General features: G+C 47.4%; 1 protein-coding gene across 11 annotated transcripts in view; it reads left to right on the top strand.

Annotated features, from left to right (window-relative positions):
- The window catches only part of LOC1272117 (serine-rich adhesin for platelets), an 83,507-nt gene that overhangs the window by 10,916 nt on the left and 54,732 nt on the right, over positions 1-17,859 (top strand). For 4 of the 11 annotated variants that reach the window (XM_061660514.1, XM_061660509.1, XM_061660524.1 and 1 more), the window contains exon 2: positions 2,507-3,062. The exons of 5 other annotated variants lie outside the window; for them this stretch is intronic. In XM_061660514.1, coding sequence (XP_061516498.1) covers positions 3,028-3,062 — 35 coding nt within the window. In that variant the 5' untranslated portion in view covers positions 2,507-3,027. Of the gene's footprint in view, positions 1-2,506; positions 3,063-7,622; positions 7,800-17,859 lie in introns of those variants that run through there. 2 more of the 11 variants (XM_061660494.1, XM_061660499.1) reach the window with 1 other exon arrangement.

Below are 17,859 nucleotides of genomic sequence, written 5' to 3' on the forward strand. Positions count from 1 at the left end.
CGTTGTTTTCTGTGCCGTCCGAGTGCAGTGTGTGCGGTTGATATTGTTCTAGATCATTTTTCACTAAATCCATTGGAAGAAGACGGGGTGGGGAGGATGGCAGCAGCAAAGAGTCCAAAAGAAAAGGGCCTAGAAATTGATGGATCCATTATCACTCTCACATGACAAATCTCAAGCCGACAACTCGTCTCGCTAGAAGCAGCAAATGACGGTTTAAGTAGGAAGTTTCTTTTCGCTCTTCTACGGCTGTTGGCTTTTGCCCCCGCACAGCATACAAACGCCACGGACACATGGACACGAGATGAGTCACTCACGGCACACCGCCGACGATCACGATCAACAACCTTCCCTCTGGCCTGTCCGCTTCCTTCTCTGCTACAATTAAGTAGATCCATCCAATATGCAGACTTCAAATTCAATTAAAACCATTTAAGATTTTTCTTAAGCAATTGTAGTTTTTAAATTCGGAACTAAACCGGGAAATTTTCCGCTCCTACCCCCAACCGTTCCTTCGTGGTGTAGTACCATAATCAACCCGCGTGAAGGCCACGGTTGGAAGCGTTTTCCCGTTTTGTTTTCCGTTAGCGAAATTTCCATTCCACATATTCCATTTCGGCGGCGCCTTTCCGTTCGGGCGCTGCTGCGTTGTTCCCATTCTGGTGTGTGTCTGTGTGTTTTTTTTTGTTTTATTGCTACTACATGCTCCCCACCTCGAACTATCTTTTGCAATTCTGTGCAGTAAATGCAACGCCCGCACGATAGAGAGAGAGAGAGAGAGAGAGAAAGAGAAGAAAAGATGATAAAATAAACTCCCATTTACTTCCGTTCATCCGCTTTCCTTCCATTTCACCACTAGCCGGTACCGGCGTATGTGTGTGTGTGTGTGTGTGTGTGCGTTCTCCCCATTTCTATCCCTTTGCCTTTTTCCCCCGGTGCACGCACAAATATGTTCGTGATGATGAGGAGGGGGCTTTTTCGCAGCGAACCGTGTGTGTGTGTGTGTGCCCAACTCCGGCTCCGTGTCCGTTCCGGCTCGATCGGTTTGTTGAGCACTGGGAAGAGGGGCTCCTCTGCCTGTTGCTTATTCGGGCAGCGGTTGGGGAAGGCACCGTGTTTCCTTCCGCTGTTTTCCGACACGTAAATAATTTCCATCCCATTACGCGCCTCTGTCTATGTATGTGTGTGGTGCGCATGTGGCTTATGATGCAACGTTAGTTTTATTTTTTGGGTTTTACCGAAGGTTCTTACTTCCCCCTCCCCTCCCCCCACCGCGCTCAGTGGTGGCTTAATTACCGATCCCCATGATACGTGTGCCACATCCTTCTCGTGCCATGCTGCTCCAAGCTGCAGCAATGCATGTATGCGTTTGTATGCGTGTGCGAGTCGTAGGAAATATAAAACTACTCAAGCTACTACAATTTAAAACAAATCCGCAAACTTGTCTCCACAAATGCGCCAAACGCTTCTAGCGAGAGCCCCGTGTTGAAGTGAGGGTGAACAAAAAATTAAATGCCAGAGGAAGGACAATCACTGTGTGCTGATGATGTTGAAATTGAGGTATAGGATAGAGGAGGTTCAAACAGAGAAGAACCATACTTCTCGAACGCCCATCAACCGTGCGGAATTGTTGTGGCGCTGACAATGTCATTCACGATCAAACGTTCAACAATCAACCGGAATCAAAATTAGCCCGTGCGTGTGTCTGTGTTTTATTGTGTTTTGTTTTTAGCTGTGCCACGTGTCGAAAGGATGTATTGTGATTAAACTAACATTGAGTAACAATTGTAGCAGCATGAAAAGGTTTTCACGCACAATGCACAGCTACCGTTGCTGTCGAGTAAAAGAAAGTTTTAACGCCGCGATCGTGTGTCGCTGCGGTAGTGTAGTCGTGAAGCGTGCGGGGGCCCTACGATTGGCGGGCCCGGCCTGGGTTCAAAACGCGTATGAAACTGAGAGAGAATGAAACTGAGGTTTCCCGTGGTGTTGTTGTTGTTGTGTGCTTTGATGTGTGTCCTGCTGTCCGAATTCTGTGCTTCCTTTTTTCAATACAATCTTTGATAGATAATCTTAACATTTTGGATGAGATTTGATTTTTCCAAAGGTTAAAGAGTGAAGATGACCCAATAGGCATCCCCTTAACAACAAGGTAGAAGCAGGGGAAAATTAATAATGGCACTGCAATAGATATGGGGGTAACGCTATATGATCATGTTCATAACGATTGCTCCAATGAAGAAGGTAGAAAAATTAAGATAAAGATTTCGCAGCATTGGAAAAGTCGGTTGGGCGATTAAGTTTTGTCACTTTTTCTGGTTGGTATGCTCCGTTAAAAGATTTAGAGAGAAAGAAGAGAGTTACAGGGAATGTATGCTATCCCCTGCCTCACCTTGTTATAGAGTCATGTGGGAAAACTATAAGCATAAGTATAAATTAAGGGAAATGACAACATTATTTAACGTACGTTTTCTAACGACTAATCGCAATCTGTCTTCACCATTCCACCTAGTGTGTAGCGCGTGGATGTGGATGCCTCTCAAACGGCGATAGAGGCGCTTACGGGGGGGGGGTGGTATTCACGGGATGTGTAAGCGTTACTCGGTGCAAGGACAACCGCGCCTACGCTATGACGCTGGACGATCGTGCGCAGGACGTGGCGCACCGTAAGCAAACGCGACAGGTTAGGCACCGTCTGGTGCGTACGTTGGCGTGCACGGTGCACGCTCTGTGATCAGCCAAAAAGTGTTAAAAGCAACAGCAAAAAAAAAGGGCGAAGAAAAAGAAAGCAAAATCCCTGAAAGCATAAAAAAGAAGTCGTCTCCATCCGTGTGTCGGAAGTGAAGTGACGGCGAGTGCAAAAAAGAAAAAAAAAACTAAAGTGCGTGGTCTGTGCTTTGCCGGCAAGGAAGGATCCTCCAGGCATTACCGGCATCTCCGCATCAATACACCAATTATTAGCAACTATCTAAAAACTGTTCGGTGTGTCGAGCTCGAGTTTAGACGACGTTAAGCTGCTGCGCTCCCAGGTGGATGGAGCGGGAGGCAAGCTACACAACAGAGAAAAGGTAACAAATCACTCGATTCTGGTCATGGCGCACACTGTTCTAAGCGACTGTATGTATGTTACGTGGTTAGGAATATGTTTCCCTTGCAAAATGAGGTGTCTTTCGTTTAGTTGGGACGGTTGGTACAGCTAAATTCATCATTTAATGTATCGATCCTGGTCACGGCACCAGCTTCTGCAGCTACGAGTAAAAGGCAACCATGTTGTCTCTACCTCCCCGGGAAGCATATTTACCGTGGAAAAAAAACACAAGCTTTACATATGTTTGTAGTAATAATACTATCCTATTTACACAGCAAAGTGCAACGACACAAGAGTGCATTCTACGTCTAGGCGAGGCTTACTTTTTTTTTTTTGCACTCACGCTCCAAGCGGGCCCGCCAATGCGTGTGGCTAATGGCGTTGGCACCTGAACATCGCACTGTTTATCTGTTTGTTCTGTATTTTTCACACTTTCTACCTATTTCCCTCCCCTTTCGCTGTCGGCTCGCTGCACTTTTAAAACAAATAGAATAGAGCCGGGCCCTCCCTTCCCTATGTCCGTTCCGATTGAATGATAAATCACCGGATGGGGAAAGGTTCCCCGCGACTCCGCGCGGTCCTGGTGTGTTGTTTGGTGCATTCTAAACATCAGCATCATCCCAACAGCCTCCCGCTTCCGGAAGCCGTGTTTCGGGAAAGGTGTGAAATTTCACACCTCGGCCAGACACACACACACACAAACACCACACCACGTCCGTTCTGACGACTTCATTAGTGTGTTCTTGAGGTCCAACGTTCTAGGCACGGTGCAGTACGGCGCCCCCGGGTCAGGTTGCTAGAAAAAGGGGGGGGGGGGGCAGAATTAGATCCGCCGGGTCAGCCGAGGTCATACGTTCGGTGCCCGGATGCCGTCCCGAGAGCGCGCGCTCGCGTGTACATTAGTACGGACGAGAGCCAGCGAGCAGAGCCGATTATTATAGACCCCCGATTACGCGTAGCGGGAAATGCGATGATTTCCATCCGGCACAAACACAGCCCGAACCCTTTTTTTTTGCCGCAGATGTTTGTTTGGCTGGTTTTAGGTTTTGGGTGGAAAATAATTCGCCACCCCTTCACTTCCCTTCCGGAGAGGCTGTTAGGCCCGCTTCTTTTTTCCTGTATCGCCCAACCAGCCCAGTGTGGCAAGGGGCAACAACGCGAAACAGCTGGAAGGCCTGTGGGAGGGACCGGCCGGCTAGCTGTACAATGAGATTTGCTCACCTATCTGGTGGCGCCGTTTTCTGCTCCCGTTTGGATTGCTGCTGCTCCGTGGGGGAGGGCGTTTTTCCTGCGTATTGATTTCTCAAAGGTTTTGTTGTGCTACGGGGTAAGATAACGGAACTGTTGTATTCTTCTCGCGGGGTAGTTTTGGAGGTATTATTCGACCGGAACGTTGGGCACCCCGGTACTGTATACCACACGAAGATGTCTTTGCAGGTGATTTATCAGTTCAGATATGAAAATGCTTAAAAAAATCCCAGCAAAGTCATGTCTACAGTGATGGCGATTTGAATAAGGCTATCAATTATAAAGGGTCCGCCGAATAACTTTGTCTTTTAAAAACTGTTCAAATGTTAAGTACATGTTGGTTTGTGTTCGCGGCTACCAACAATACCATAATATTCCAACAATATTCCAACGGTGTCTAATCATATCTCATTGGTGGTAAAACGACATCGGAATTTTGACTCCCAAGCCACAAAACCAACATGCTTTCTCGCTCTCTCAGGTTTTCTGTTTTCTGTTGTGCTAAATTATACTTTTACACCGTACAACAACCACAGCACAACGACGCATATGATGTAAACCGTGTGCCATCCTCTGTCACTGCCTATTATGTCCTTCACCGTTCAGCTCGGACAGTTGCTATTGCACAGCGCAACATAACCACATGTTTACGTCTAAGCCCCCAAACAACAATAACCGCAGCAGCAGCAACAACACAAAAAATGACCCCTTCCTTGAGTGCACCTTGAGCGCAAAGTGCCTTCCAAATTGATGGGAAAAGAGGGGGGGGGGATGGATATCCTTTTTCCAACCGCGTGAAGCGAACCAACGGAGCAGAGGTCGGATCCGTTTGGATGCGTTTGCGTGGCCTTACCCCTGATAAGAAGGCACGTTGGAATGGTATGGTGTGGCGGGGTGCTTTGGGTTTCCTTCCTTCCTTCTAACCAGCTACCGCGCTTCACCTCCCCCAGCGACCTAGGCTCTCTAGGCTGCGAGGCACACAGGTTGTTCCAGTTGATCAGCCAACCGCGGACGGATAGAGAGGCCGCACGGAAAAAAAAACGCATTCCATCATTTCGGGGTGCCCGCCGCCATTGTGTTTTGTGCGTGGCTGAAGGGTGTTTACAACAAAAAAAAAGAGCAACCGACGAATTTAAAATAATAATTCCTCGCGCGCGCGCGCTGGCTGATGACGATGTTTCTGAATGTGTGGCGATAGAGAGTGTGCGTCTTTTAATGAAGTATGTTTCGTGCTAGTAGAATAAGCAGACCAGTAATATGTGGAAAAGGTTGTTTTTTAGCGCCTCATGAGTGCTCTCTGGCCTTTGCTACTTCTGTACGACTGCTAGAGGTTTATGTGGCTGCGCCTCTCTACTTCCCTTTACACATCTCGCTCACGGTAAAGGCACAGGAATCGAAGCAGACATGCAGGTTGTACGACCTTGCCAGTCGAATCTTCTTTTAAAATTTGATTTTAAGCGAAGCCAGTCGCAAGTCCGAACGAACCACACACACACACACACACACACACACACACACACACACACACACACACACACACACACACACACACATACACCAAACGACCTCCATAAACCTCTGTCTAGGAAAACAATCAAAACCGCAGGAAAATAATCGTAATTAAAATGCTGCAAGGTCTTGCTCTACCTGTTGCGTTTGTTTTTTTTTGTATTCGTACACGTCTTTATTCGATTACATTTTTTAATTTTTATAATTTTTTTTCAATTTTATTTAATGAAATATTGTATTAATAGACTGTGCGTCAAAGCAGTGTTCATGAGTGTAACAGAGTGCACACAAAAATCCTGCTAGAACCATCAAACAGCCAATAGGATTTCGTGCTGGAATTCGAACTCGAATTCCAAACTGTTCATTGTGAATCGATGACACGCGCACCACACCATAAGGAAACTACATTGTTAGTAGGAACTCCCCTCTACCCCTCCCCTATCCATGCTTGCAGCCCTCCCAGTGGGACGAAAAATGGAAAATGCGTGGAAAAGCGACCTGTACAAACGCGAGCGGTGTGAATCTGCTACCGCTGCTGCCTGCTGTTCGTCCTTCGAGGCCGAATTTCTCCACCCTGCGACAGATGCAGCGGCCTACATCGAGCACGTCCAGCGCGCACCACCCCGTCTGCTGCATCCTTTCGGTGCGGCCCCTGTCCACCCCCGGGGCGGGCCAAGTAGCCGCCAAGGGTACGAAAGTGACACAATATGGCGCAGCAGCATGTGCTGTGTGGCGTGCCTTTAATGGCATTGCGCACGGTTGGCGCGGCGGTGGGTGGTGATGGTTTGCCAGTAATTATTACTTAAAATTCCACCCTCATGTGAAGCACCACCCTCCGCCTCTGTCAGGACATACGTTTCGCAGGCGGCCCCTGGGCTAGGTGTGTGTTCGGCTTTTCAGTGAGCTGAGTGAGTTCGTGTCGTCTTCGGAGGCGTTTTACAATTTTGTTGAAGTAATGTTGGGGGTTGTGTTTTTTCCATCTCTCTCCCTCTCTCTCTCTCTCTCTCTCTCTCTCTCTCTCTCTCTTTTCGTTTTGCTACATTCGCAACGACCCGAACCGTCCGAATGGCACGAAAGGAATGCAACCAACCGGGCGAACGGGTGGTCGGTACCACAGCAACAACAAAAAAATCCTCCGCTCAGTTACGTTCCACGCCTCGGCGACATTTTGCGTGAACGTGCGTGGTGTTTCGGTGACGGCCAAGTGTGGCTGGCACTGCTGGTTTTTCGCTTTTTGTGTGCGCTTTTTTTTTGTTGTCTGTGTCATTTGTCACCTGCTTTTCGATTAGTGCCCGTAATGTGTTGTTAATATAATTTAGCTGTACTGCTTCGTTCTATTCTGTTGGTGGTTCCGTTTAATCGGCGCGCTTGAAAATCAAACCATTCCCAACGCGCAACTCAATCAACCTTCAAACATCGTTTTTTTGTTTTGTTTTGTTTTGCAAATGTGTGTTTGTGTCCAGTGCGCTGCTGTGCCGTGCAGAGACTGTGTATGCTCTGATCATTTTCCCACCCCTGAAGTGGTGCCGCTCAATTTGTCCTCCCAAGTGTTGTGGACTGTTTTAGGGTAACCTGTGCCCGAGCCTAGCCTCCAATTTTTCCTGCTGAGCGTTACACCGACGGCCCCTGATGTGGTGCCCACGAGCCGTGCGAGCGGTGGTGGTTGGGCATCGCAGGCTAGCAGCGACAACAGCTAGAGGAGGTGGAGGAGGAGGAGGAGGAGGAGGAGGAGGAAGAGGAAGAGGAGGAGGCGGTGGACGGCCTCTAGGTCGGCGGCCCTTTCGTGGTGCTGCGTCCCGGCAGCCGCACAGCGTACGCACAGCGTCGGGGCGGCGGCAGTGTTCGAAGCGTCGGCCGGCGGCACTTGCGGCCACTCGCGGTGCCAATGGTGCTGGTGCCCGCGTTCTTCGTCGCAGTGCAATGTTTCGCCTCCAACATTGGCACGCTGCTGAGACACATTGTAGGTATACCAAGGTTGCGGGAAGGTGAACTTTTGATCGGGAAAAGTTTCAGGGGGTTTTATAGGATCGTCTATCTGGATGATATGTTTTAGTACCTAGACACAGATGAACTATAAGTCCAAGGACTGGTCCGACATCGTAATAGAGCAGCATGTTGAGACAGACTTCTCTGGGCAACAAATCTGTATTTCGTGCAGAACCGTGGACAGATATATAATCATCCTCAAGGACTTCGAAGGGAAGTTCCGTGAAGCCTTATGAAGGTTAAGATATCATCACTCAGGAATGTCACACATAACATTAATTTATTTGAAGGACACTACTGGTATTGACATTGGAGTTATAATCAGGATCTAGTTTTGATATCCAAGACAAGGACCCAGTGGTAGGAGTAAGGATATACGTCTTAGGTTGATACCTGGACCAAGATACCTTGCATCTAGACTCCAGCATAGGGTTGGCATTAGCGAACAGTTCTGCGTATCATGAGTTCAATATCTTAGTGATATTAAGACTAGGAATAAGCGTATGGCCCAGGGGAGATGTTTGGATGACCTTAAATATTGCTATAGACTTGGAATAGGAATAATATGAACGTATAAACAAAGGCCTAGGGACAAGTAGAAACACTGAGTTAAAGCTGGTTCCGTGAAGCCTTACGAAGGTTAAGATATCATCACTCAGGAATGTCACATATAAGATTAATTGATTAGAAGGACACTACTGGTATTAACACTGGAGTTATAAGCAGGATCTAGTTTTGATATCCAAGACAAGGACCCAGTGGTAGGAGTAAGGATATACATCTTAGGTTGATACCGGGACCAAGATACCTTTCATCTAGACTCCAGCATAGGGTTGGCATTAGCGAACAGTTCTGCGTATCATGAGTTCAATATCTTAGTGATATTAAGACTACGAATAAGCGTATGGCCCAGGGGAGATGTTTGGATGACCTTAAATATTGCTATAGACTTGGAATAGGAATAATATGAACGTATAAACAAAGGCCTAGGGACAAGTAGAAACACTGAGTTAAAGCTGGTTCCGTGAAGCCTTACGAAGGTTAAGATATCATCACTCAGGAATGTCACATATAAGATTAATTGATTAGAAGGACACTACTGGTATTAACACTGGAGTTATAAGCAGAATCTAGTTTTGATATCCAATACAAGGACCCAGTGGTAGGAGTAAGGATATACGTCTTAGGTTGATACCGGGACCAAGATACCTTACATCTAGATTCCAGCATAGGGTTGGCATTAGCGAACAGTTCTGCGTATCATGAGTTCAATATCTTAGTGATATTAAGACTAGGAATAAGCGTATGGCCCAGGGGAGATGTTTGGATGACCTTAAATATTGCTATAGACTTGGAATAGGAATAATATGAACGTATAAACAAAGGCCTAGGGACAAGTAGAAACACTGAGTTAAAGCTGAACATATGCCGACTAGGAGATCAAGCTTTTGAAGATGCCAAAATGTGAAGGATGATCATAGTTCATGGTGTGATGTATAATGCTGAGGATGTATGTGTTTCTGAAACTCCGTGGTGGCTTTTGTTTTCTACATCAACATTTTTGGTATTTGTTTGAGCAACTGGATCGGCGTCAGATGTAAAAAAGTCAATAATCAAGATCTTATAACATTGATAATGGCCCTAGGGCTGCTCGATCATTCTACCATTGACATCTGGAATTCAGCAACCTAACGTCTGGGAGTATCGTCTGGGACTTATTCCGACATATTCCGAGTGTGAAGTTCTGTCTCCGATGTCTATAACCATTGCGTCGAACCTCATCTATCACACAGCTCCCATCACTGCTCCAGTCTATCAGCAGAAGCTGGAAGCAGAGAGAAGCGAACTACAAAATAATGTTTCATCGTGTACTGCAGTGGATGCTGTACCTAAGAAATCATTGCTTGTGCTTTCATTGATTACTTTCAAGTAACGATCGCACACTCACGCGCTTAGTGAACAGCGGAGATAAAGCGTACCGCGCTCTCAAAGCGCCTCGAGATTGGTGTGTAACATCCGTGATATTGCTGGTGGTAGATTTTTTTGCACAGACAGTGTGCGAACGGGAAAGGGGTTTTTTGTTGTTGTAGTGGCTGTTGTTGCTGTTACTGGAACGTTAATTCCTACACTTTGTGTTCTATTATGGCGGTTCCGTCACAATTGTCGCGTTCATTTTAAACCCACAGACACGCACACAAGCACAAATGAGACCAACAACAACAACAAAAAAAAGAACGCTACTATAAAGAGCAAAATAGCAGTCCGCTCGGCGGCGGTTGGGGAAGAATCAGACTGCAAAAAATAGGAGGGTAGAAATGAAATGGGGCCACCGTAAATTGCTAGCGACAAATGCCATCTCCCGGTCGTCTCGGGGCCTGATCGACCCGAGCCAATCTTGGCCGTTAATGGCGGTGGTGGTGCGGTTTAGGTGGTGCGTTTTTTTTCTCTTCTTTTTCGTCGTTTGCCTGCTGTCACCACAGTCGGAATCTGTGGTGCGCCTCGCAGCACAAAGCGCACACAGGAGGGGTACAAATTATCAAACTCTGTCCCTTATCGCTCGGCAGCCGACATTATTTGGATGGGAAATAAAATACAGCAAGCAAACAACGAAAATTAACTTGTTGATTTTTTTTTCAAAAAAAAACCTCTACCAAGCGACGAACCCAACAAGCCGTCTAATCGAACGGCAAAAATGCTATCAGATAAGAAGCAGATGCATTGTATATGTGCGCTTGGAGAGGAAGTCGGCTAAAGCCGTGTACGTCTTGCTTTACTTGGGGGTACTCACTGTCGCAACCTCTCCTACTAATAAAGACCCGCTCAAGGGAGGGTCACATAGGCTTTTTTTTTCTTTTTCTCTTGTAGGTTTCATCAAAGAAGCGAAAAAAAAAAATCGCTTCGCTCTCACGTATACACGCTTGGCGGTGCACATAATTCGTGCCCATGATGACGCTACCATGACTTCCCTTTCCAACCCTGCCTGCCCCCGCTGCAGCTCGGTAAAATCGTGCCATTTTGGTTGGCGCAGCGCGGGGCGTGAGTGTGTTGTCGGTATTGCAATCGCAAATCCGTAACCGAGCTATATTCTTCGTGGGGGCAGCAGGGCAAAGGGAGCTCGAAAGGGGCAGGGAGGGTGGATTGGATTTTCGTTGTACACGTGTGTGTGTGTGTGTGTTTGAAGCGTTGCTTAGCTTTCCCCATCCATCCCAACAAGCCAACCACAAAAAAAAGCAAAACTCTCTCGATAAGAGCCGAGAGCGGCGGTGGAACGTTCGCTCGATGCGTTTTTGTAACGCTTTTTTGTTTAATTTTTTTGTTTCTGTGATGGTTTGGGCTACCTTTTTTGGTGTCAACTACGTGCGCACAATCACTTATCGAACGCGGGCCGCCATAGTGACAAAGTGCCAGGCCACCGCTGCTGCGTGCGCACACTGTGGGGGTAGGTTAAAGGTGGTCTTTATTTTATCAGCTTCAGTAGCCAGGAGTAAGAATTAAGGAGTTGGAGGGAGCGGGCAGTGGGGGCGAGGGTGTATCGATGGGGTGTACTAGTGAATAATGAAGCGTCTCGCACACCTGTGTGTGACGGCGACATCATCCAACACACCGCGGGTTGAACCAAAATCGAACGGAGCGGGTTCGTCGCTTGCATCGCGCTCGGAATGTGAATCCGAGTTGAAGTCTTTTGTTCGGTTTCGGTGGTACCAAACGGCGAAGGCTTAGTATGCGGAAGGGGGGGGGGGGGGGGGGGGGTGGCAAATAATAAAACACACACACGCAAACACACACACACACACATATCTACAGATACACTCACAGACGCGGAAAATCAAGCAAAGGGGAAACACACTTTGAATGATAGTAAATGGTAGTGCTGTACCTGCCGATGATGGGCACGTAGCGCATTTATTGTTCTCGGTGTGCCGCTTCTTCTGCTGCGCCTCTTTCCCCCGCGTTCGGTGGGTTGACCGAGGGGCTCCCCATGCCCCCCCCCCCCCCACCCCAATCACAACCTGCCTGCCTGCCTAGCTGCTGGCTAGTTGTGCCTCGTTTTACGGAACTAATTAAAATCTCATTTCCAATCCGAGCGCTGTGTGTCTGGCTTCCTTCTGTTCGGGTTGTTATGTCTGATTTATCTGAACGGTTCTGCATATGCCTCTGTGTGTGTGTGTGTGCGCTTAAATTTAACCACCATCCGGTATGGTACTCCGCTGTGCTCGGCGGAGGTTGTTTTTATGCTATTTCGTTCATTTGGTTTGAAGTTTTTGCCTCCGTCTCTTCTTCTTCTTCTTCCACTCTACCGTGCAAATGAACGGCACCAGAGCGCGCCTCCTGCATGCAATCGAATGCCGAGCAGGCAGCGAACCTGCCAAGCGGCCATCGTTGATTGCGCGCACCTCGCATTCCCCGCGTTTGCCACACCACACCACGGCACAACGATCATCGGTTGTGATTCATGTAGGCGATTCGAACGTGCAGTTTCTGCAGCTCGGCAGCCGTTGTGTGTGTGTGTGTGTGTGTGATTTTCTGCTCGTGTGCCCTCTTGCTTTGGCTTCCCCACGTGTGCTGCTGGCAGGGGGGGGGGGGGGGGGGGCACATTACATGTGAAACCATGATGTTGCGCGCGCCTCTCCGTGGTGTGTAGCGCCGTGTGGCGGCCGACCGCACATTGCGTACGGGTCGAGGAGTTGCAACAGTTGCACGGAGGAGACGGTTGGAGCGGTGCGGTGGCAACCTTCGGCAGGCCCGCCTAGAGCGGGCTGGGATGGGGGAGGAAGGGGTTTTTTGAGGGTTGCCATTAGTGTGCGGCTCCCGCGGCAAGGCTTCGCGCGCACGATCACCTCTTTTTTTTTTTGTTTAATTGATCGATTTGGGCGTATTCACATGGTGTGTGTGTGTGTGTGTGTGTGTGTGTGTGTGTGTGTGTGTGTGTGTGTGTGTGTGTGTCTGTGTGTGTGTGTGTGTGTGTGTCTGTGTGTGTGTGTATTTGGCTGTGTGAGTTTGCTAGCTTAGAGGGCGAGAAGAATGAAACCAACAGTCTGTGACGAGCGTTTGGTTGGTGGTGGCAATGGTTTGGAATGTTTTTTTTTCTGTTATTTTGTTTGTGGAATTTACTTTTTATTAGGTCTAACTGTAAGGTCGTGGCTGTCGCCAGAGTTGATTAGATAAAGAATGGCAGCGAGCAAACGGTGCACTTAGAAAGATCTTAAATCTGCGCTTGCGCAGTGTCAGATGCTCGTAATGAAATGCTAAACACGTGAAATATATTTCAAACAATACTTAAACATTTTGAGGTTCGTCGCTTATACTATGATTCACAGATATTTTGCAATAAAATCCCATTTTTAAACTGAAAAGCGATGTGTAGAGCTTACAAATGGTGTATGCGATGCTTAATTGGCTAGAGAAACCCTGTAATCCGGCTCGAAGGACCAAATTAAGCAATCAAAAGCAGCCTGCTTTTCATACTTCAAATCAATTACCACTAAATGAAAACGCACTCAATCCCGCTCGAAGGACCGAAAGCAAAGAACCTTAACATGCTTACCTCACCCCCCCCCCCCCCCCCCCCTCCCTGTACCGGAAGATGAGCGGCTTTCACCACCACTGTTCGACTTCAGCACGCCGCAACGGATGCTAATAACCGTTGATGAACGAGTGCGGGCTCGTCTTCCTGAAACTCCTGACCGAGTTTTCCTTTCACTGGCCGGTGGCCGGTTTTGCTGAGCTTGTTTAATACCTTTAATGACATTCCTAGTGCCCTCTCCACCCCCTTTCTCTCGCTACTTTGGCGTGCATTACACGCTGTCGCGTTGCATGGGAGACGCAGCAGCAATTAATCGCGCACACTGATTTGTGATGCGTTATGAGTGCGCGTGCCCTGTCGTCTGATGGTCCCTCTCCTCCACTTCTATCCGGTGTATCTGTTACACAGCGTTGCCACACTGTCCCTGTTTTTATGCTGTCTTTTTTGTTTGCTTCCCTGTGCTCTCCAACCATCCAACACTTTCTCCCCGCAGTGTGGCAGGCGCACTATGAGACTTCGCTTTTGATTTGATGATGTGGGACGCTTCAGTGTGTCACGAAAGCAGAGCGCAGCAGACCGGAGACGAATGCGGCGGCTCGAATCAGGCCTTCTGGTTTGCCTTCCAGCCTCTCGGAGCGCTTCTGCGGTTTGTGCTGCTTCCTTTCCCGCCGGACCGGTTCGGTTCGGTACCGGTTTGGTGCCCAGTTCCTGTGCTGCGACATCCGCTGGAAAACAGACAGCTCTGTGTGTGTGTGTTTTTTATTATTATCTTCTTTTAATTATGCTAAAAAAAAGCGAAAAACAATCTCGCCCAAGGATGTGCACTTTGTGTTGAAATGCAAACCGCTGGGCGCGCTGGGAAGAAAGGAGATAAAATCGAGTCGACTGTGTCTCAAGTTCGTTGCCGGCGTGCGAGGATATTCTCCACACTTGTTGCCTTCGTCGCAAAATGCACCTGTCTGGGGGCTGTTTATGTTTAATTCCCCACGACGACGATATGATGCATTTCCGTTTTTGGGAACGCCACTTACCTTGCCCTATTTTAACACAAACACACACTCGTACGCAGACACTTATGCAATCGGGTTTTCCTTGATGAGGGAGGCAAATACGATATTTTCCAATTTTGGAATAATTTTGCTCGAATAAATCTGATTGTTTATTCCTAAATTTGAGTTAAAATAATAAATTGCAATTATTTTAAATACTGTTTCTTCTCTCTCTCTCTCTCTGCTGGCCGGCTTAAACGGTCATGAATTGGGCAGCTTAAACTTTCGTTCCCAAAACGTGTTTATGTATGTGTGTGTGTGTGTGTTTGTGTGTGGGTGAACTAAGGTAGCCAATTGTCAATGCGATGTGGGGTGTGCTCTCGTTCGCGACTGGCGGCGACGGGGAAGCTTTTAACGAAGCGGGCGGCCCTGCGCGCGTGGCTCACCATTTAAAGCAACCTTGACGGACTTCCTTTCCTTAATATCTACCCCTCAACCAAAAAAAAAATGCCTGTACAGACGCACGCAAACCTCCGCATTTAAATCGCGCACCGTAAACGGCCCGTCGGACCTGGTGTCGCGCGTCTTGGAACTGTTTTTTTTTTTTTAGTATTTTCGCTGCGTCATACCCACTTATTTTTGCTTCCAACTTTTCGCATTATACCTCTTGGGGCAGGCAGAGGGTGGCTGGGGAGGGTTGTGTCGAAAAAAATTGCTAATAAAAAAAAGGAAGCCAATATAAATTGGAAGCAAAAAGCACCGGCACAATAGAGGAAGCATGACGGGAACGTGTGCACACACAACCGGGGGAAACACGTCGGGTGATTCACTCGGCCGAGGGCTATGTATGTGTGTGTGTGTTCGCAAGAGATCCTTTTCGGTGGTCTTAATGGGAGGGGTGGTGTCCAACCAAGAGACAAGCAGGTGGGGCAATTTTGCTATTTTGTTTTTTTTTATTTGTGTGTTGCTATGCCCACATTCCTCGCGCATTGATGGATTCATGCGATTGTCATTGTATTAATGGAGATTTTTGTTGTTGTAATTATTTAATTGGCTTCCCATGCCATGCTGGGGGGATGTTCGTGACCCGCTTCAAATCATTATGGGTGGAGTTTTTTTTTTACTGAAGCGCGATGAAGGGTATATATCAGGAAAAGTTTTAAAATGGTTTTTCAGTTGATATGATGAAATAAAATCAGCATTTTTATTCAAATAGCTTGTGTGAATACAACGACCATTTTTCCAGTAGTGATTTTGCCATTATAACTGGAAAACCACTTCAACCACGGTTGGAGTTCTAAATTCTCATTAAGAAAATGTCCAATTAGGTATTATAATTCCAAGTAACAGGTGAGCTACAGTTGAGCATCTTCATCTGTTGCATGCATCCGTGTGCCTTTCAATCACGGTGGTGTGCATTATTATCTCGAACGCTGTCGTGTGTGTGTGTGTGTGTTTGTGTGCGGTTCGGTTTACTTTCATTTGCTTTCCTTTCCGCTTGTTGCAACGCCTCACAGTTGCCGCTGATGGAGGAAGAGGAAGGGCCGCGCTCGCCCGCGCTGCATCTGAGCCGTGTAATTATTTTCCTGCCCTTTTGACCCACCCCCTCCCAGCACACCGTCCCGTGTATGCCTGGTTTCGGTGTCGCAAAAAAAAAAAAAATGGTAGAAAGCGGAGTTGTTCAAGAAGAAAAAGGTCGCTTTGCTGCTGGCGCTTCTTCTGGCCAAAAGCTGGTGGGTCATGCTCTGCGGGAGGTGGGTCTGGCGGAGAAGAGCAAACATTACGCCCTTAGTGAGAGTGATGTGCGATGGTACGTCTGTGTGCACCGCGCAAAGAGAGACGACAGACGCGACCCCATATTATATTTGATCTTGATGTGTGTCTTCATACACCAGCGAGCGCGCGCGCGCGCGCGCGAGGTTAGTATGTTAATTATTCACCACTACCGTGTATGCTCTGCGCGTGTGTGTGTGTGTGTGTGTGCGACCTTTAAGCCGGGCGAGAATGGTTAGCCTCCTCCGGGCTTGTTTTGCTTCTTCAGCGGCGGCGGCGGCGGCGGCAAGTTTCTCGATCGCTTTTCCCGGCAATGTGAAAGTGGTGCTGCGTATATGCGTGCGCGCACGGTCGCGGCTTTCCTGTTGCGATGTTGATAAGCCATCTACACCTGCGAAACCGCCTGCCTGTTGTTTTCTACGTGTGCGGGTGTGCGCTATCGTGGGTTGATTGTTTTTGGCGGTTTCGGCCGCGGGGGAATTTTTGCGCTATTTTATCACTCTAAGCTGGCGCGGAAGTAATACGACACCCCGTGTGTGTGTGTGTGTGTGTGTGTGTTACCGTTTCATGATTCAGCGAAATATTGGCGTGCGGTGGGCTTTTTTTTTTTGCTGGCAAGGTGCTAATAAAACGCAACGTCAACGGCTATTATTATACAATTGCAAAAGCGAGCAGATTCGAAGCGGCGGAGTAGTGTGTGTGTGTGTGTACGTGATGTTGCTAGGGAGTTATTCCTGCTAACTGGGCGAGGCTGGAATGTGGAAAGCGAATGAAGCTGCTGCTCAGCAGGTTGAATTGTGTTAGAACATTTTCATTCCATATGCTATAAAGCAACAAGCTACTGTTAAAGTTACAGTTGTTTTTTTTATAGTTCGTGTTATAATAAGGATTGAAACGCGCCCAAAATATAGACAATTTGCGCAACACCTTAGTTGATCCACAAACCACCCAAAGTGTCATCTTCAATTGCTCCGACAGTGTCGCCATCTACCTGCATAATTATGCAAACCATGTGGGGTCAAAGGGTGTGTGTATCGGCTGATAAGTGGCAAACATTTGTATGTCAACGGAAAGAGGGGAAGTTCAATGAAGCCATCGTGCTAACCTAAAATGTAACCATCGCTAGCGTAGCAACGCACCATGCAATAAGAACCCGGAGGAAAAATAGTATTAGGATGGTGTTGGAGCAGAATTTGAATTTTTGATGTGTTTGTACAGGATTCCTATTGTCTGTCAATAAAGAAGAATTCCTGCCAGTTTTAGTCGTTGATTTCACGAATTCTCATTGACAGTGCTGATGTCTGCTTTTACCTGAAACTCTAATTGTGAGTTATTCTAATGGGAGAGATCATTCCTATATTATTTAATCAGTATTGTGTTTTAGAAATCTATGATTTCAATTCAAATGTGAAATTTGAAGCGATGTTAAAAAGGAATTGGAAATTTTTATATGTTAATAGCCTTTTTGTTGTTGTTTTTTTGGTGAACATTTGCATTATTGCCACAGCAAAACGCAGCATAATATGCAGTGGCCTCCAAAGGTGGATGAGCTGATTGAATAACATCCTAAATTACACACACACACACTCACACACACGTACACGCGTAAGCTTGTGGACGTCTTTTTCCGCAGCGACGTGTGTGATGGCCGATCGTTTGATTGTTTCAGATATTTCAAAACCGTCGCGCGCGCTCTGTGTGTCGCCACTGTCGCCGCGTGCAGTAGAATTACATTAGTTTCCATCCAC

Source organism: Anopheles gambiae, chromosome X, assembly GCF_943734735.2.
Source record: "Anopheles gambiae chromosome X, idAnoGambNW_F1_1, whole genome shotgun sequence".
NCBI lineage: Eukaryota > Metazoa > Arthropoda > Insecta > Diptera > Culicidae > Anopheles > Anopheles gambiae.